The sequence below is a fragment of the Cryptomeria japonica genome, chromosome 3 (genome assembly GCF_030272615.1).
Source record: "Cryptomeria japonica chromosome 3, Sugi_1.0, whole genome shotgun sequence".
In the NCBI taxonomy this organism is placed as follows: Eukaryota; Viridiplantae; Streptophyta; class Pinopsida; order Cupressales; family Cupressaceae; genus Cryptomeria; species Cryptomeria japonica.
In genome coordinates this window covers 425,107,469-425,129,028 of record NC_081407.1, presented here as the reverse complement: position 1 = coordinate 425,129,028, position 21,560 = coordinate 425,107,469, and the positions used below count along the sequence as shown (strand labels likewise).

General features: G+C 33.7%; 1 protein-coding gene and 1 long non-coding RNA gene across 2 annotated transcripts; both read right to left on the bottom strand.

Moving 5' to 3' along the window:
* Positions 1-7,377: 7,377 nt before the first annotated feature.
* Positions 7,378-9,976, bottom strand: LOC131070394 (uncharacterized). The gene is made up of 3 exons (XR_009112315.1): positions 9,877-9,976; positions 9,635-9,730; positions 7,378-7,706 (listed from the first exon to the last, which is right to left on the bottom strand). It is a non-coding gene; the product is annotated as an uncharacterized LOC131070394 (long non-coding RNA).
* A 489-nt stretch (positions 9,977-10,465) lies between these two features.
* On the bottom strand, positions 10,466-20,729 carry LOC131070432 (FRIGIDA-like protein 3). Its single transcript, XM_058005953.2, has 4 exons — positions 20,535-20,729; positions 12,273-13,414; positions 11,597-11,766; positions 10,466-11,499 (listed from the first exon to the last, which is right to left on the bottom strand). The coding sequence occupies exons 2-4, from the start codon at positions 13,393-13,395 to the stop codon at positions 10,891-10,893; spliced, it is 1,902 nt and encodes a 633-aa protein (XP_057861936.1). The 5' UTR covers positions 13,396-13,414; positions 20,535-20,729; the 3' UTR covers positions 10,466-10,890.
* Positions 20,730-21,560: the final 831 nt, after the last annotated feature.

Below are 21,560 nucleotides of genomic sequence, written 5' to 3'. Positions count from 1 at the left end.
ATTAAACCATTTTATTATACCAATGCATAGTAGATTACAATAACCATGCCACTTATATTCTACCCAATGTATATGACAGTAAATACACACCATAAACCCCATAATACCATATGGGTCATACTACACACATTATGACACCTATTTCTTCTATATCATGTATATGTGTCTCTTTGAATTTTCTTCCTCTTGTGATGATTTGATGATTCCTCCACCACCTATTAGGGTAACTTTTTATAGACCTTTATGCCTATGATCATGCAATAGAGAATGATTATCGGTATACTTAGCTAAGATTCATCCTCTAAACACTTGATTTTGATTTCCCCTCACAACCTTTCTTATGACTACTCCCCAAGTCCCTTGGTTGAAATTTGTCTTTAGGAATTTAGCCATGTACATTTATTTGAGGTTTATTTTGGCTAATTTTTTTCCTTCAACTCCTCAAGTAGATCTTAAATAGTCTATTTAGATAGTTGCAACATTTCTCCCATGGCTTGTTATTTTATGCATCTATTTGTGTTAGTTGAATCATTTGTGTATGCTTTCCTTTCATGCATATCTCCTCACACATATTTTTTAATTTTGAATTATTTTATTCATTTCAACCCAATCCATGATCCTAATCAGTAAGATAATAAAAAAGTGAAACAAATAATGCAGTAATCTTTTTGTTAAGACCAACGAAGTTTGGGAAGCAAGAATTGATCTAAATAACAATAAATTGACTACCAGGCATACCTTAGAAAATGTTTGAGTTGAAGAATGAAAGGTAGGCCATGTAAGATAGAACATCCTCATGGGTAGAAACAAAAAGGAAAAAATTTAAGGGTGCCTTATTCCCTAGAGGATCATCCTTGAAAAGGAGAGATGCTTCTCATACGAAATTTTGATATTTTTTTAATACATTTTTTTAACTAAATGAGATCAAAGTTTGTAGATGAAAACACAAGGCAAGCAATGTAGGATGCCATTATTAAGGAGAATAGAAATCTAGATATAATGACAAATATATTTATCTAATCTCGTGAAGCATTGATCATGAAACCATAAATATACAAGGAAGACAAATCTTATTATATGCTTTGAATTGTACATTAGAGCATTTTAAAAACTTAAGAAATAAAATTATATCCCATGTACCACAAGATAATGGGCTATTACTTTCTCGAAGTGCTTCTATTTCACAACTAGACTTCTCATTCTAAATAAGTTGAACAATAATATAAACATCAACATATATTGGTAGTCTCATCGCCCAACAGACCCATGAACTGATTAATGCTTTTATCCACCTCGGTAGTTGGAGCTCCAACAATTTAGGAGTATCACCAAAATCTAAGGACAATTTCTTTTCAAAAAACTGATAAAATCTATTAACTGCGTCTTTCAAATTTGATGAGCGATTGGAAGACTGCTGAAGAGATCGTAGCCATTAATATTGCGTACAGTTGCAGGAGGAGGTACCCAAATTTGTCGGACAACCATGAAATGCATTGGAATTGGCTATGCCTCCTTATACAACTAACGTTTTAGTTGGCTGCATAGCTAATTTCGAATCTATTGTCACGACTCACGTCAAAATAAAACAGTACAGCAGAATAGTAGCTTAAATTTTTTTATTTAAGATTTGGGATGTCTACTTTGTTGAAGTCATAGGGATATGATTTGGTTTCAATTCGTATAAATTTTGGTGGATGGCATATTCAAAAAATATGTTATCACTTTCATTAATTGTATTCAATTAATTGAACTACAACCCTTTCATTCACATACAGGATTCAATCGTAATAGATATGACTTATTTGCTTTCTCATTCACTTGTTTCTTCTTATCTAATCTATCTACCAAACATACATTTCAATTACATCTTTGAATTCTCATCTTCCTCCACCACATCATTATTACAAGGTACTATCAATTAACCGACAATTGGATAGCCTAACAAATAAGTATGGATTGACCCACTTGAACTCAAGGGGAGAGATGCATGTTTGTAGCATTTGGGAATGATTAATTATTATAGATGTACAAGACTTGTAATTGGAAATAGGTTATGGTTTCAAAGCCATTTCACTACTTAGTTTTTGTTTTGAGAGAATCATGGCAAATGAAGGGAAGGAGGTGGCATGGATTGATATAGGTATATCTTTAAGATGGTCGAGACTAAAAAATTCATTTCACTCACTTAGACAAGCCCATTAGAGCTTAGTTGATTGCTTGGCCTTTCATGTGACAAACTCATGTGTTTTTAATCTAATATGTTGTAATCATCTACTCTATTTATCTTTTACTCAAACCTATGTAAAAGTTCAACTCCATAAGTAACTTAGCTAGCTAAGGCACTTTTAAATGTGTTTTAGTGTACAATCAGTAATTAGGTTTGCACATGTCAAACTATTGGTTTTCAAATGTTCAAGGTTGGTGTGATTATTTGTTACATCGGGATTCTTAATTATAATGGTGGTAAGTGTGGATGAATACGATTCAGGTGTGCAAAAAAATTCTATTATTAATTATATTTTCATACATTTACTTTAGTCATTGGTCTATTTTTTGTAGTTGTTTTTAAACATTTTTTTTCCATATTTTGAGATTATCATTTTAATTTTTCAGTTTTGACATAAGTTTACACATAAATAGATATCCAACTTATAATATATGGATATTATATCCCGTGTACAACATTGAAAAAGAGGGTGGGCATGACTCAACTCATATACAATATGATGTATATTATATGATATTGTTAATGAAATTCAGCAAATGACACTCGTATATTTAAAAGATGTTTAAAACCTATCAAAATTAAAATTTGCCTAGTAATTAAGGAGATCAAGTTGACAATCATAGCTATGAAGTTGAAAAGTGTAGGTAAAACTATTATCGAATACTTTAACCATACTATGCACTCCAAAAATATATTAAATATTGTTATTAATCATTTTGGGTGATTACAATGTATTATGTAAAATATTTAAAAAAGCATCACATTTTCATATAACTTCTAAAGTACCATATGAGAAGCTAACTTCCAAGTAATTAATAACTTAAGGATGAAAGTTCAAAGTTGTTACTCTTTAGGTCAACTTATCAGCACAAGTAATTTTAAGCATTTCCAACTAAAAGATAATTTTGGTCAAACATATGGTCCAATTGGATTCATCCTAGCTAAATAAGATATGGGAAACAACTTTTTCAATTGAAAGTGTGCACTAAATACATATATAAGATTCACTTTGGAGTCAATTTACCAAAAAAAACATTTAAAAACTTGATATGTTAAATGCAATTCTTACTCATGTAAATAACATTTTTTACAAAAAATCTAAAAATGTCATTTTTAAACTCTAAAAATGTATTTTTCAAAAATACATATTTTTTAATAATTTAATTATTATTTATATTTTATATTTTTTACTAAAAGTAGGTTGCTAACACTAAAGTACAAGATTGGTGGTAAGTTATTGGATTGCCACCTTCTTGAATTTGTAAATCACATATCTCCCAAATTTTATACAACAATCCATGTCCAATTAAATCCATTGTGGTCATTCAAGCTATCTCATGATCCCCATAAGAATATAATTCATAAGATCCATATACTTTTGAACTACCTAGGCAATTATCCATATTAAGATACACCAAATTCCTTCTTGTCCTCGTGAACTATTCATTACTCTCAACATCAAAAAAAAGAAAATAAAAATGTGTGCCTCTCATACAAAGCATTATCATTGACCAAAAAGCTAGCTTGACATGATGAAATCATCTAGTTTCTAATGTCTCCAACTTCCAATTTGACACTTGTTAGTCCTAATCCTTTAAGGGTAGCACCATAAGTTTTACTACAATATTTGAAATGCCAATCAACTTAATCAACATTTTCAGACATATTTATAATGATTATAATCTAATAAGATGTCATATTCAAACAAAAATACATTTTGTACAATAAAACTATGTCTCAAACAAAAGATAACCTCACAAATAATTTATACAAAATACATTTTAAAATAACCTTATATCTTCAAAAAGAAAAATAAGTCTTCACCTATATCAATGATGTGAGTGCACACTTATTTCTCCAAAAAAATAATATTTATAAAACTTCTTTAACTTTACAACATAGTTAAGTTAGCATATGAAAAATTCAAGCACTTTATAAAATTAAATTACTTTCATTGAATTTTTATCTTTAAATTATTATATTTTAGTCTATTTAGTTATACGTCACTTCAAAGTAAGAATAATTATTATTATTTCTTACCAAAACCCCACATGAGATAAAAGATAAAAAAAAAAAACACTTATGTAAAAATAGAATTTATAGGCAATCTTTTAAACTAAGTAGTAGGACCTCCCATATGCTTTGAAATATTCAATAATTTAAATCGTTATTCATTAAAAAGGATGACTACATAAGTATTGACAAAGAATTCACTAGCCAACACTTCTTATTATCAACAAAATAACTATTATCTTTTTTACCAACCAATGTCAATACATGTATAAAAACTTCAACATGATAGAACAAAAATAAAAATGGTATGTCATTTTCATCCTAGCCTCCAAAGTAATGTAACCAGTAAGAAAATAAATTGATATTTCAACGCTATTATCATTTGTGTATTCATGAAATTGTACTTTCTATAATTTTTGGAGAATTGTCAATCATGTAAGAAATTTTAAAAAAATAAGCTATTGATTTCGATATGTTAAAAAATACAAACAAAACTATTGTGAAATAATCTGATCTGTAATGTACATATCAAAAGTATCTAAAACTTTATTGTCGAGATTGGGATGGTGTGATTGTTTAAATATTGTGTTATTGTTCTTGCCACCAAGGTTCAAATCTTAGTAGAAAGCTAACTCCCAACTAATTACTAAATTTACTAATAACTTTATTAAAATGTAAAGCTTATTTTTTAATAGAACTAACATAGTTTATGACCTCAAAGAAACACACGATTTTTTGAATTTGAAATTGTGTTCATGTATTTTATTTGCATATATGCTTGCCATGCTTGAGAAGTTATGGTGATGACGTGTATCTTTTTTGGGAGAGTTTAGAGCATTAGTTTAAATTGTAAGGGAGGTGCCCTTAAATTGAAATTAAATTTTGTTATGGCGTTCATGTATGGATTTCAATCGAGAGGAGGTTTACGAGGCATTACTAGCACCAAAAAAATTCAATTTGAACGAAGGGTTTTGGTATATGTCTTTGAAATGATACGTTAACACCCTCCCTCTACATCTCTAGGAATTTATATGTTAGGATGTGTAAGCCCTTTCTAGATTACGGTTGTTAAAAGTTAGGTATGTGATGTATATTGATTTACAAGCAATATTAAGAATACGATTAAAATGAGCTAGAAATTTTTATTTGAAGGTGTAGGTGAGAATAAGAACAAGCAAGATTTATTTTATTCTAGTATTTGTATGAATTTAATTATATCTATATTATAGTTTAAATGATAAAATGATGTAGTGATGGAGATCTATGGGATCTTTGATAGCCCCCACAAGGTAGCCCTTTTTGTCAATTGTAGCAATTGATCATGTTAAGACGAGCAAAGAAATTCAATCTTATGTGTCATCATTTTATTACAAAAGCCAACCCATAAACTTGATCTCTTTTTTAAATGATTAAAAAATAAAGGTCAATTCATAAGTTTGATCTATTTAACCATTAAAGAGATCATAGTCATTGAAGCAAAAATCACCAAAAGTTAGTCACTTGCTACACAAGACTCCACACTTGTGCAATAAAACACAGAACATTTCTTTATAATTTTCCCGTGCAAATAGGTAAGTGGCCTATTAAAAGGTAGAACTTTTTTGACAGGTTTATAAGCAACTTAAATTTGCTAACTTATGTGAAAAGATACATTGCACTGTCATCTATGAAAATTTTATCTATCCAAATATACATAATATGTTTCTTATGTTTCTTCTACAACCACTACATTTAGCAAACTTCTTGTTGTAGGATTGCAAGAGTGCTTAAAAATTAAACCCTAGTTTAAGACTTCAATATGGTGATCACACTGAAACATTTGATCCTAGAGCAATAAGAGCACACAAGAATCCATTGATGAAAGGGTATAGAAAATAAATGTATTCCACCATGTCCTTTGCATCACAAGAAGCTAGAGATTGTTGTCATTGTGTTCCACTCCATTTCTGTGTCAAGTAAATGAGAATTTCACAACAAAGATCCCATCATTGGAAAGGATAGGGCACCACCTCCTAATCTATGAGTATATACAAAATATAAGCCTTCGAGGTACTTTGTTTGATAGTGCATACCTAAGGAATCTACAGATTCTTTTGATAGTAGAGAGTTACATTCTACCAACTAAACATAAACTCCATGAATATATTCTCCCCCTTTTTGTTTTTACCTTTTCCTTTCAGTTGTACCCTATTGGGAAATCATTATTGTTGGTGGTTGTAGCTATGGTTTGAAGATTAAATAATTATAGTTTGAAAATGAGTAAATGAATAGGGTTTATATGTGTTTGGACCACTTGATTTTAAAGAGGTATTAAGGTAATAGTTTACATTTTACTTTGCAATATTTTTTGTTATTGGGTTTTTATGGTATATTTTTTATGTTCAAAGTTAAATTGAGGGTTTTGTATTCTTTTATTATAATTTTCATAATTTAGAAAAAAGAAACTTTTTTTTTTTAACTCAATACATATGAAAAAATTACAAATTAGTATTATGCTAAGTAAATAGTAATATAATTAATTATTGTAAATAATTGATGTCATTAAGAGCAAGTTGCAACTATCAACTATCAAGCACTTGGATAACATTATATAGGTATGACCATCCATAGGTATAATTAAACACATTTATATGGTCATTATGGTTACCTTTGTACACTCTCAAAGTGGTGTTATATTTAAAAATAAAATAAAATAAAATTGAGAAGATTTTCTATAATTCATTAATAATTAGTGGTTTTTCATTTTTAAAACATATTATTTAGTGTTCCTTTAGCATTATTGGATTCATAATTTTCCAATGCATATTACTCAATCTGATTTTTTGTTATTGGATTTCATGATAGATAAGAACATTTAAATGTCAAAAATCAATGTTATATCAAGATGGAGTAGGAAATCTCAAAAATAGAAATGTCTTTTGTACAAAATTAATATTTTGATGTAGAAAATCTTTAAATAAAGATGTTGAGCTTATTTAGTCACATAAATTGGCATGGCTCACTTACCAAATGCTAAAAACAGATGATAAATATTGATTTTGAAGTCTACATCTACTTCAAATTCAAAATGTTTCTTGGCATGAAATTACATTTATAACTTACATAAATTTAATTAATAGATGTGACAAGATAAAAGCTAAAGTACTCAAAATATATTATTTTGTGCGAGATAATGTGCATCCACCCCAAGCTTTTTGGAATGCATTTCAAACTCTCTATAATCAATATGCACCGTACATGTCCAAGAATTGAGCTTTTTTAATGAATAACCAGGATTCCAAGTATACCCCACCACAACTCACCTAGCCTTGAATTGATGTTGTTTACTGCCACTTACTATGCAATGGGCATGCCCACATGTATCCACAACAAATTTACTAGGTAAATAAATGGGAAATTTGAAAGAAACCCACCTCCACATTCATCAAGCATAATTTATGTTTGGACCCAAGGCGCCTCTTCAAATCTAGTCAAACAACACATTGACATTGACCAATATAAGTCTTAGCCCAAGGCTGCATTTTTAGTTTGTCTATTTCTCCCAAACTCGTGTCCAAATTTCAATTTCACGTCACATTGCCAAACTAAAGAATGTGAAATGCCATGGTTAATCTAATTCTTGTATCTATAAGCTAATACATCTCAGTTGTAACATCTAAATTTAATACGCATCAACAAAGATATCGAAGCATAAGATCACTCAAATACGACATCTAATATATCTAGGCATTATATCACTCAACTATGACATCTAACCTAACCTATGTTAAATTGAAGACTCCATCCAAGCAAAAGCCAATCATATAGTAGCCTTAATAACAAACTTATTATGGCTGAAAATAATTAGTTTTATCTGATTTTGCAAGCAATTGGTGGTCATTTAATACAAGAACATAACTTCCACTTAGGTAGGCCAACATAGCTCTTTTTCCATAAGATGAAGATCTTTTAAAGTTTGAGATCTCCATAACCATCTTGCTCCAGTTATGAACCATTTTAAGAAATTTTAGAGCCTAATGTGACTAAGGCCTCAAAAATTACAAAAAAAAAAATTGAGAGTTTTTAGTTTGGGTGGCTTGTATATGGCATGAACTTAAGTTGTATATTAGAATATTCAGAAATTAAGGCATAATTAATATGTTGTTTTTGGTTGAATGAGACTCTAAAAATAGCAGTTTGTTAATGTTAGCAATTTTGGTTGCATTAGATGGTTTTTTGGTTGACTTTATTATGGAGGAGAATGGTAGATATACTTTTAAAGAAAATATTCATGTATTTTAGTCCAATTGTTTACATAGTTCAATTATTGAAGAATGAGAATTATTGAAGAATGAGATAGAGATTTTGATGGTACTTATTGTTAGAACAATTCTTTGTTAGAATTTTGTTGCATTTCTAAACATAAACAATTGCGAGATTTTTGTTGCATTTCTAAATATATCACCATCTTGACTCTTTATAATAAAATCCAACTTCTAAGCTTGCTATCAACAATTACGCTCAATCCATTTTCAATTTGTGTACCAACCATAGGTCGAAAGCCCAATCAAAACAAGTAGGAATGGAATATAGGATAAAATAAAATTCAATTCTACTAAATTAATGCTAACAAAATGCCTAATCACATCAAGAGCAATCTCTACCCAGGGCAATTCAGTGGATCAAATCTTCACAGAGATAGCTCATTTAACTATTCATGGGGATTTAATTGCATTTAATTTGCAGAGATGGTATAAAAGAAAAGAAGTGTCCTCCCACCAACCAATCGATACTTCTGTCACCACAAATCTCAGGCTATTACAAAGGAGATCAGGTAATAAGTGGATACCAGTGCAATAGCTGAACCCATCGTCATTGTTTTTATGCATTCAAAAAGCAATAACCATCTTGGCCTTGCACTAATGGCCAAGCTTCAAGAGCTTCTTAGTGAACAATAGGTTGAAAATCCTTGCCCTTTTCCTTTATTTGTATGGTTGGTATAGTATTACTTTTTATGTGTCGTTCTAATGATCACAAGTTGATTAAGTAGGAACAAGATCTAGAGTCTAGGGTGTCTTTAGCAAAACTTAAATGATTCAACCAGACACAAGAAATCGACTAGACTAAAATTCACAACTATCTCTAGAAAGGGTGTAGTTTTGACTCAAAATTACTTGACATTTTAGGACAGTCATGATAAATAATCAAAACTAACATGATGCTTAGTCTATAAGCTACTAGACATGTTTTAGTCCTTAACACAAACTTTGAAAAAATTGAAGTTAATAATATGGGCTAAGCTTGTGGTGTCGCAGGGTCACTAACAAACTTTGTTAAACATTGTGTAAATGCATATCTAGGTCTTTACTTAAAGACATAGGCCACAACTATTAAACTCAGAGTTAGCTAGAATACCTTGAGGTGTTTGAATGTCCATTAAACATTTCAACGTTCAGATCCTCCCCAATGAAGCCCTAGCTAAATAGCTAACCTATATAGCTCTCGCCCCAACTGTGCAAGACGCCACAAGTAGATCGAATGTAGAATATTTACACTCAGTCCAGGAACATGAATTGGCATTAAATGGCGCATACAAGAATCCAGATGAACTAGGCAATATAGAAACTTCAATGACAGAAGTATAAGCAAATACGCACCTTCAGTCTGGACTTCAAAGTGTTGCTTAGAAGATATGAAGGTGTTATGAAGGTGTGTACATAATACACTATTTACTTATACCTTTGAACCCAAAGTAAGAGTGTAACTGCCAGTATATCAATGAACACCATTAGGATTATTCACATTAAAAAAAACTGAACATGAATAAAATTCAGAAACTACCTTATTATTTTATATTTTAACATTTCCGAATACTTTTAAAAATGGAATTTTCCCTGTTATATGTTGTAAAATAAAATTTGTAACTTTGACACATGCTATTAATCCTAAAGAAAAAATTTGGTTTGTTGGCATAACCAAACACATAAAGCAAACCAACCAAAACATGGTTCCAGGCAACCAAATATTATTACAAACATAAATACTTTCAATAACAGAGGTGCAAATTAAACATAAACAAAACACCTCGTAAATGAATATAAAATATTTGCCAAAAGCAACTGCTCGTTGAAACCCAAGAATCATGACTCGTGCCCAAATCATTAAAAGCAAAAATCATGATCAAATCAATACATGTTTCAAAAATCTTATTGACTGCAGATTCAAAACCGTCCAAAAAAATCCATCTGTGGGCAATAACGGGATTCTTACTTCAATTGAAACAAATAAGTACACAGCAGCAATATTCTTTGGCAATGTGAGGTTCACAAAATTGGAGCTTGGCTCAATACACAAAAATGTCTGTTCCTCCTAGTGTTTGAAGGTGTAAAACTACTCATTTATGGTTTCTCCGAAGTCAGTAATAATATTTAGCACTCGAAAAAATTACACCATGTCTGAAAGTGCCAATCCACTTCAAAGTGTACATTTTGAACCATAAACTATTGAAACGAACTAAAGACAAGGGGTGGTGGTGGTAAGCATTTGCCACTCAAATACTTCAGCAACAACTTGTTCAGCTGCTATTTCAAAAATCTTTGACCTTTCTGTTGCATAGGCTTAATATGAAAACAGATAATTCCATAGATAAAGACTGGCAATAAAAGCATCTTCTACTGTAAATATGAAGAAGGATAATTGGAACTAGGGTAAGTGGAAGATGTGTAAGCAGATGTAGGGCGAGTGGATGTAGGATGCACAGGAGGTAGGCCACTGCCATGATGATAACCGTTGTAATTAGAAGCTGCATTATACGAAGCTGCATTGTAAGAACCAGAACCTAATCCAGAAGATCCCAGATTGTCACTTGAATACATGTAAGATCGTGGAAGGGATGATGGCCCATAGATCCCCTGGCTGGACCTGTCATAACCACTCTGAATAGGCAGGTTGTATGAATTGGCACTGAGAACAGAACTGGGATACTGAACTCTATCAGCAGACCGATATAAGCTCATGTCAGCAGCATTGGCAGTAGCATAGACACTAGATCTGTCAATTCCAGATGCTGTAGGTAAATATCCTCCAGCAGTATTTGTGCGAGGTTTTTTATACTGACTCTTCGTAGCATCTGCAGATCTTTTTTTATCTGTCTTTGCCTTCTCTAGCTGAAGCACACGCTTCCGCAGAGTATCAGAAGGGTACTCTGATTCGAGATCGTGCTCTTCAATGCATTTAACAACAGCTTTCAATGCAAAGAGCTCTCTTGCATTTGCTTCATTCTGAAGTAAAGAATGGCAACATTTAGAAAAATCCAAGCACATTTGATTGTACCTGTTTAATATGTTCAAAATATAAATGTTGAAATGATGACACTACCTGTGCAGCAACAGATGTATTGCCACTTTTAACCTGTGCAGCTTTTCTAGCCTCCTTCAGATATGCTTTCAATAGAGGAACAGGTGGATACTTATCCACCAGTCCACATGTAAATGCAAAGTTAACAGCCTCGATTTGCTTTCCATTGTCGACCAAAGTGTCCATGACCCCTGCATTTTTTCAACCCAGAATTACTCATTAATCCAAAAGAACCTTAACAAAAGGATTGAAAACCTTTAAAAAACAAAGGCTCCAAAGTATCTGGTCAAGTCTCTGAGAAACAACTTTAGGCTACATGAGGCAATTGCTTAAGAAGGTCATTCATTTGAAAGAAAGAAAGACTGAAAGACCCAAAAAGGTCAAAACCCATGAGGCGTTCCAACTTTAAAATATTTGATGGCAAAATTATATCACAAAGGCTGTCAAGACAACCACATTAGATCAAAAGTGCATGAGTATCCAGGGGCCAACATACTTATCATCTAGGGTTTCCAATGCATCATAATACAGGACGATCGTATGTAATGCATTTTCCCTTACCAGAGACTAAAATACTTATGAATCCCTATAACTCTGTGCTATGGTGAGTGGTTTAAAAGAAACGAAAATAAATTCCTCTAAAACACATAAAAAACTAAATAGTCAACCCAAAAAGGGCAACAATACTTTAGCAAACCTGGCATTTTTTCTTCAAGTCCAAGAGATTGACAGAGCTCAGGTGTTTGCCTGCGGCGTGAAACAGAAATAACAAGCTTGCATAATTCATCTGCATCATAGTCTGAAGAGATACCAAAGGTGGCAAGGAGCTGCAGGAATGCCTGAGCCTCCAATGAATTTCCATTGGAAGCATCAATGTCCACATCAGCCAACTTGGACTTCCAATCATCTGCAGTTATTTTAGCTTGCTCCTTAATATCGGAGGCAACCTTAGGGTCGTCAGAACCCAACAAGGGCACAAGACATTCCAGCAACAGGATACATGAACGGCGTCGAGCCGCTAGACCAGGTTCTGTTTTATTCCCTTGATTTGGAGGGTAAAAACCCTCCATAGCATTCAGCACTAAACGGGCAGGGTCAACTGAGAGGCGTAAACCCGCAGGAACCTCTTCCCTAAGGACAGGTAAAGATTTCCGATTTTCTGTTAAGAATTTTAGAAGCCCTTCCGGATCCATTTGTTCACAAAATTGCTTCAATAGAGGGCGAGGCTTCACCTCAGAAGCTGTTCCAGATTTAGGAGCATCTGAATTGGGGGATTTTTCCCCTTTGACCTTCAATAGAGGGTGAGGCTTCACCTCAGAAGCTTTTCCAGATTTAGGAGCATCTGAATTGGGAGATTTTTCTTCTTTGACAGAGATAGGAACATTAGATTCTATGTCCATAACAACAGGGGAATCATTTACCTTATTTCCACTATCTCCGTCACTCTTTGCAGAGGAATCTAACGGTGCTTCCTTCTGCTTCTTGGCACAAGCCTCGCGAATTGTAGCAACAGCAGCATCTTTTTCCTCCTGTACTCGAGACAAAGAAGCCTGCTCCTTAACTGCTACATCTTCATCGTGTTTCTCAAGAACCTTCCAAGTTTCTGAAGCCTTGGCCTCAAATTCCTTTTCCTTCTCAAGTAATTCTTCAAATCTCTTCTTCAATGCTTCATCTATGTAAGAGAAATGCTCATCCAGCTCCTTCCATTGTATTGTGCAGTTTTGCATAACACCTTTGTGAGCATCGAGTTCCTCGAAGGAATTTTGCAGATGTTCTTTCTTCAAGGTAGTGGACTCCATTGCTGCAACTATGGATTCCATACCTACTATACCCTCAAACCTGTCACCACAACAAAGACACGTCACCCCCATCCCAAATAAATAATATTATACATTGTCCATTTCAAATTAACTAATCAGTTTCCTGAACAAATCAGACTGTGGTCCTCATTTATATCTTCAATCATATTTACTTAAGGAAAAAACGTTAAAGTCATCAACATTCTTAACAAGATCTTGTAAAAGTCAGGTGAACATCTCACTCAAGCAGGACTTGAAAAATACCAATCACAAACATGCATACTATAATAAAACTTAAGGGAAGAAGAAAAAAATATCAAGCATTTCTATGCAGAAAGAACTAAGCAGCTTCTGTTTAGCAAGTTGAACAACTTACTAATGTTAAAATTATTTTAATTCTATCATTATTTAGCATGCAGTGAGACCAAGACCATCAATATCCCTGCGAAATTTCAATTAGCAGATTAAGATCATATTCCAGAAGCTGAGATATATGAGAAATTACATTATATCGGCATCAAATAACTTGACACATTTTACTTAAGAAAATGCTTTTATTAATGTGAATTACAAGATGCCTCAAAAGACCCTGAACAGGGTGAATAACCGTTAAAAAAAAATGCTGCATTTCATCCTACACTTGACTACAAAGAGATGATGTCCATAAATCAAAATTCATCTATGTCTACCTTAACTTATGAGGTAGTTGAAAAACCTCACAAAGTGTACTCTCAAACAACCAATAACCTAACAAATTAGCTCAATATTTCAAGATAATGGTTCTTTAGTAAATTTTGGAAGCCCATTGAAACAGGCATGTTCCCATCGGGTTGAAGCTCACAGGTTCTGTTTTATTCCATATGATGTGTTCCCCTGATATTTCAATTAGCAGATTAAGGACAAACTTGGTTGTTGTGTTGTCCTTCTGTGATCGTAACATGTATAGCACACAACAGAGGAATACGGAAAGAATCCTAAGATGATTGGGTCCAAGCCTCCAGCAGATTTAGATAAAGGGGTAAAAAGAAACTCATAAGTTGGCAGAATAGGCACAGGAGGTGTTGAACAATATATTTGAACTTAAAAATCTTCCCAAAGGCGTGAAAGCTAAAAGATCATCGGCAAAAAATATCATGTCGAGCATCTCAAAATGAGTTTCACCGAAAGAACACTTTCATCGAAATAAAACATAAAGTGTAAAACACTAAGTTAAGATGTCTTCGGCAGAATATCTCTTTCGGTAAATGAAAGAAGCCGCTCATCGATATTCCAGTTTCATCGAAAAGTTAAAGGTCAACAAAGAGTGAAGTCGAGGAAATAAAATTGCCGAGGAAACTCAAAAAGCATTCATCGATAAGCAAATCTTATCGATAACAATATGTTGATAAAAACAGAGGGATTTCATCGATAAAAGGACATCGAAGAAAGAAGGATTTCGGAGGGCTCGCGTGAACTTTCACCGAAATATAAAACTCATCGAAATATGATTTCGATGAGATTCACGAATAACTCATCGAAAAGGATTTCATCGAGGAGAGGATGATTTCGGGGAGACTAGAAGATGGTTTTTCGACAAAGGCCATTCACCGATGAGTTGATATCGAGGAGAATGAACTTTCGATGAAAGATTAAAGCATTCAACCGAAGACAGGGGTTTCATCAAAATCTCGATTCACAATCTTTTCAGCTGAACAGTACTTCCCGCGAAGGAATTAAAAGCTCAAGTTGAGGATGTCACATCTGCAATTAAGTTTAAACATTTGGGTAGCCGTTATAAACACAGGAAAATTAACTATTGCACAAGTTGCCCACATAGTTACAGCTGAGTTGATCGAATTTTCATAAGAACCAGATTGTGGCCAAAAGACGGAAAGTTACAAGGAGTTAGCCGAAGTTCGTAAACAACAGTCAGAAGAGCTTGACAATTCTCCAAGTAAGTGTGATATCTCACATTGATTGAAATTATGGAACCATCTTCTTCTTCTAAAAAGAGTAGGAAAGGAAAGGAAGAGAAACCCAAACGACAGAAAAAGGAGGGTAGAGCTTTAGCTCAGGATCTGTTAGACCAGTGCCCGGCATCCAGTGTGAGGTCCAAAAAAATCAAAAGTGAAGAGGAAGGGTTGGAAGATAGATTTGAACATTTAGGAGACATATGGACTGAAATCAGAGGACATGAGTTGTTCTTATTTGGTTACAAGAGAAGGGATGCTCCTGAGCCCGTGAGTAACCTGTGGAAGAAAAATTTGGGGAAATTAGCAGTTCCGAATGTATTTGTGGATGTCGAATTAATGAAAGCCCTAGTAGATTGTTATGATCCAAAAACCAAAACCATATGTGACTACCGAGGGAATCCTATGGTGGTAATTAACAAACAGACCATTGATATGGTGTTTGATCTAGACTGGGATGTAGAAGAGAAAATTGACATACAGAAACTGTCGCAAGAGTTCTTCAATTTAGAGGACATCTATAGGACATGGAGACTACCCATTCACCGGCCAAAAGTGGGAAAGTCCTTAGTTCCTTTCAGTAAAGATGACAAGGTGCCTTTTGATGTCAACCAGTTCCATCCATATTTCAAGTATACATACTACGCTGCAGCCCAAGTATTAGGCTTAGAGGCTCATCCTCTCATGGATATTGGGGTTATGGTTCTATGTGCTAATCTACAATCAAAAGACCCTAGGCCGTTTGACTATGCCACTTATGTTGCAGAAGCCCTAAATCATGGGTTGGAAAAATTAAAAGGAGACCTTGTAAACGTTCATTTCTCATTGTATTCCTTATTAATGCACATTATTCTTTATTGTGGACAAGAATTCAATTTCTGGTCAGACGATTTTAGCATCAGAGCTTATGATAAAAATGGTTTGAAGAAACCAGTCCAGTTGTGGGTGTCTACATGGGATCAAAGATTTATAAACAACCAGTATTGGCACTTTCAGGAATATTTTGTAAAACCACTCAGTGCAGCCTTCGGACAACATAGAAATTATGCTTTGTCTCCTGAAATCAAAAGATTCGTCAGACCAAAAGACTTCTCTCCAGAGTCTCAGATTGATCACAACTGGGGTGATTGGTATTGCCACCCTAATCATACAAAAATCAGGGTTTTCGAGTATGAAGGAAAGCCATACATGCTTCCAATTACAATGCCAAACAGGGTGGCTAGTCTAGAGATTATAAGACAACTGTCTATTGTCAGTGCCAAACATCTCACAGATTTTGGTAAACAATCTATTGTGCCAGGGTTACTGGTGTTTTCTGATTTCATTGTTAAAAGTTCTAAAAGTTATCATTTACTTCAAAATAAGTTAGATTATTATGGCATGACTATGGGTGATCCTAGAGAGAACTTTGATCCTGAGGGATATATAAAAGCTGCAAGGGCATCACAGAAGCTAAAGGCTAGAATACATGTGGCTCAAATGCCAGACGATTTAATAAGGAACCTTGAAAGGGAAGAGGCTAAGGTTTTGAGAGAAAGAAGCGAGATGACTTGGGAAGCTTTCAAGTGGAAAAGAGCAAGGGGGATGGTGGATGGTGACCTACTTGGAAACCTCCAAGATCCTTTGGAGATAGCCAAAAAACTACTTCAGCATGAGGAAGAGATTATGCATAGAGTACCTCCACAGTTCCTCCATTTTGTCAACACTGGAAGAGATAGTAAGCCATTGGCTCACATGTCACCAAAATCAATTGCTAGTAGCATCCCTGCTGACTCCCCTAGAGAAAATTATCCACCTGGTTTTGAAGCAGAGGTAGATGTGGAAACTGGTGATTTTAATATTAGGGATATAGTTGATATAAGGATGACAGAGCATGAAGACTTTGTTGCAGATGATGGATTTGCTTCCTCAAGAGAATTCCTTTCATTCTTATACCAGTACAAGGGGGCTCATGTGAGACGAAGTATGGCTGGGAGATCAGAAGAAGAGCAGATGAGAAGGCTGCAAGATGAGATAGATGCTCTCATGAAAGATATGACCCCTGAGAAGGGGAGGAAAATATTAAAGGAGGCTGGAGTTATCATATTTTCAGGTTGGGATATAAATTCAGCACTTCTGTTTGATGGATTCTTGAAGAAGCAAGACACAAATCAACAGGGATTGCCTCAAGAGATAGATAAATTGTTCATGGGCTCGGGGTATGATTCTGATCAAAAAGCTCTCCTACAATGGACAATATATCCGAGAGGAAAAAGACCAATTATTGTGGATGTTGAAGAAACCTTTGGACACCTTATGGTCCATCAAGTAGGAAAGACTGACCCTAGGGTCACTGCAAAATTAAACTTGGATGTAGCCAAATTAAATTTGGATCAGACAGAGTTTTTGGTCAGGGAAAACATTACCTATAAGGGTTTATATGAAAGAACTAAAGAGGAGAATCAGAGGCTACAAGCAAGGATATTGCAATTTGAGACAGGAACTCCTTTAAATGAATATGCTGCATATCCCACAGGACGAAGCTTGGATGATGTCTCTGATGTTCTGTATTGGAAATATCAAGCAGAAAAGGCTACCAAACAGGTGAGTAATATTCAACAGAAGATGGATAAAATGGTTAATGATATCATTGAACACAGGTTCAACACCATGCTCATCCATGTTGAACATTATTGGAGGGTGTACACTGGAACCATAAAGGCATTAAGAGAGCATGAAAGGTTAAAAGCACGATTGCATGAAGTGATAAACAGTGTTGATGTGATGACGCTAGAGGAGAAAACAGAAGGGACTTCGTATATGGAAAATCATGTCAAATTCGAAGATGTGCTAAAAGGAGATCTTAAAGAATTAGATGATGGGAACCCTATTGGAATGCCCTCGATTTATAAAGAGGGAGAATTAATATCTATGGATGAATGGTGGAATGAACTTCTAAGCGTCAAGGATCGAGCTCTGTCAAGATTGGATCGAAGCAAAGACATGGCCCTTACCGTCAACCAGATGATATTCGAATACCTTTCACAAGAAGAATTAAAGAAACAGAGCATCAAGATCAAGACTTTTAAAGAAGATGATTACATTCATCATTTAGGGATGCTTAATCTCTTTTTACTTAAGTTTGTTAGGAATGTTCAAATTGATAGTTAGTATTTCAAAAAGACATGTCTTTTCATAAATAGCATTTGCTCGCATATATATATGAGAAAGGTTTCTTGTAATTGAATTAATATAGGATGATAGCAAAAATACAGTGATATATGATAGCTTGTAAGTTTCCTGTTACACAAATTTTAACGGATACATAATATAATCAGTTGTCTTTTCTTTGCATATGTGTTGTGGATTATTTCATTCGTTGTTGGCAATTGCTTGTGATATTATCTAAAGGAGATAAGGTTATTCATATTCTTTGAGTGAAATTTATGTTGTATGTTATAAGGTTGAAATAAAAGTTTTGCTTGTGAATTATAATTGTTCTTTGCAGTGCTTACTTGGATGGTCCCTTAAAGGTAGGGTTAAATTCATTCAAACAACTTATGATATAAGCATTCAATTGATCTCAGAAGAGATAGTAACTGACAGATCCATAAAAGGGGTGGGTTTAAAAACTGTCTCACAAGTTCACACAATAAGTCCTAAGGCAATATAAAGACTCTGTAGCCCAGACAGCAAAGAAGGCACTGGCCATTTATAAATTACAACTTATCACCATATTCATCATATTTTATTTTACAATAGGAGTAATTCAGTAGGAAGCATAGAGTAAGTGGGCAATAGTGTATACATATAAAATTCTAAGCAAAAAGATCAAATAGCTTCCACAACAACAATCTTGAACTCATCTGCTATATCTCCATTCTAAGAACTCATGCTATTATGTGATAGGAGGAAGCCAGATAAAGATACTTAATCTGCTATAAAAGGCACTAGTCATTGAAAACAACTAGTGAATAGGTATACCCGCCTAGGTCCTGCAAAGCCTAAAGTGAGAGAGTTAGTAACCAAATAGGTTCACTCTATAAGTTGGCCAAGTCAATTGGAGGGTTTGATCATAGGAGTTGGCATTTCCTTAGAACCTATCCAATCTGTTGATTTGAAATCCAACAGGAGGTATGTTGATTTGTAAGATATGAAAGCATGCGTGTTCAGCTTCCTGCTTAAAAGAAAGAGCTGTATTTTCTAATGATAATCTTAGTTAAATACATTGAATGCTGTGCAAAGCAGCACTTAACAAATCCATTCTTAGTCTAAATTAAATTGTTTTTTGCAAAATTGCCCTGGCAAGACTAACAAAGTAATCATCCAATCCATAAATGTGGTATTTCACATTATTCCAAAGGCATATTATTCTATTTGTGCCAAATTTAATTGACTGAACATTATACATAGTCAAACAGTGGAGTATAAGAACAGATACCAGGTACCATTTCAAATCAAGGTACACGAGAAAATGAATACAGATATAGATATATGATGTACACATGTAGTCACCAGAAAATATGAGTGAGAGGATGGGATTACCATCCTCGTAACTATATCAGAGATTCCAAGTGAGTATGATCTACATTTTCTTTCTAACTGTAACTAACCCATAGAATTCCTGAAAGATAGTCCGTTGGAGGTGACAGAAAACATCTGATTTCTATTTTGATCTATATTAGCAGATGAAACTAAGATTCTCCGCGGGGTGCAATGCAGGGCACTCATAAGAGCATTGCCCAGCTTCAAAACACCTTTAACATGTTGAAAGTCAACCCTACGTAACTTAAGAATGTTTAAGTTAAACCCACGCCACGAGAACTACTAAGCAGCAAAAATTAAAAAAATATGTAATAAAATATGACCCAAAGCTGTCATGACTATACCAAGGGCGAGGACACGAACTGGATATCACTAACAAGTAAAAACTTCCATACAAACAAGCGAAATGCGCGTGAAAACCTAAAATCTTTTATCTCAAAATTACTACCAAACCCTACCAAAAGATTTCCCTTGCGAAGTGACACAGACATTTCAACTGGCATCAGTATATCATTTTTGAACATGGAAACAAAATGAAAACCCATCCTGATAAAAAAAAATCTAATATCTAATTTTTTTAAAATCTGAAACCCCAATTTCTTTTTGCCTAATTTAACAGAACAAGACAACTATCCTAGCGTGAGTGAAGAAGTGGAAAACGCTAAGCGCAGGAGGAACTACAGTTACCTTTCTAGTGCTGTAGTTGAAAACGAAGCAGATTTTGGTTCCCTTGAGATATTTAAGCCCTCGTTTTGAAAACTAAAACTTGCGAGACACGTTGAATCACAATGCTCACCTTGGAATGGGTATATGTTGTGGATAAATAGAATGATAAATATCAAACCCTACTTCGTCACGAGTTTCTAATTTGGAGTAGCTAAATAAAACCGTCGCCTCTTCATATTCTCCAAACCTAATATTTATAAATGAAATTATAATATAATATTATTTTATGTTTTTCGATTTGATTGTGTATGAAATTATTAGAATATTAAAGTCGGGTGTAATCAAATTTAAATTCATAGAAATAATAATATTTTGAAATATTATTGATAGTTTATTGGTATTGCATTCTTATCATTTGTTTTACAGCTTAACAATGAAAAGTATATATATTGTACTCTATATTAAGAGATTTTGTAATTGATGGAGGATTTTATATCATTTACAAGTTCATTTTTCTATTCAATATGGGAGCAAAAGTTTTACGTTGAAACCTTTTCGACTAATAGTCAAGAACTAAGGGGTATCCATTCTCTTACATTTGCATAGGGCATGATCCCAACCTCATTCCTTGTGGCATTGGGGCCCCGCACTCAACAAGACTTGATCCCTGATGGACTCATTTAGAACCGTCCGACTTCATCGACAAAACCAAGAGTCTATTGCCATATTAAGAAGTATTGATAATAAGGCATGCCATGTCACAATCATATACATAAAACTAGGATATAGTCAATATATAGTTTTTAGTAAACAAAAATAGTTCTATAAAAATAAAATAAAATAATTTAAAAATGGTTCTAAAGTAAAATACTCAAGACCAATATCTTGCATTGTATTTTAGATAGATGTATTTAAAGTGTATATACTAGTTAATATGTGTTTTATATTATTTTGTTTTGAGTATTTCAAGTATGTTATATTGGCACATGATTTTAACGGATTTAATGTTCTTACTACTCTTAATTATGCTGAGAGGCATCTACAATG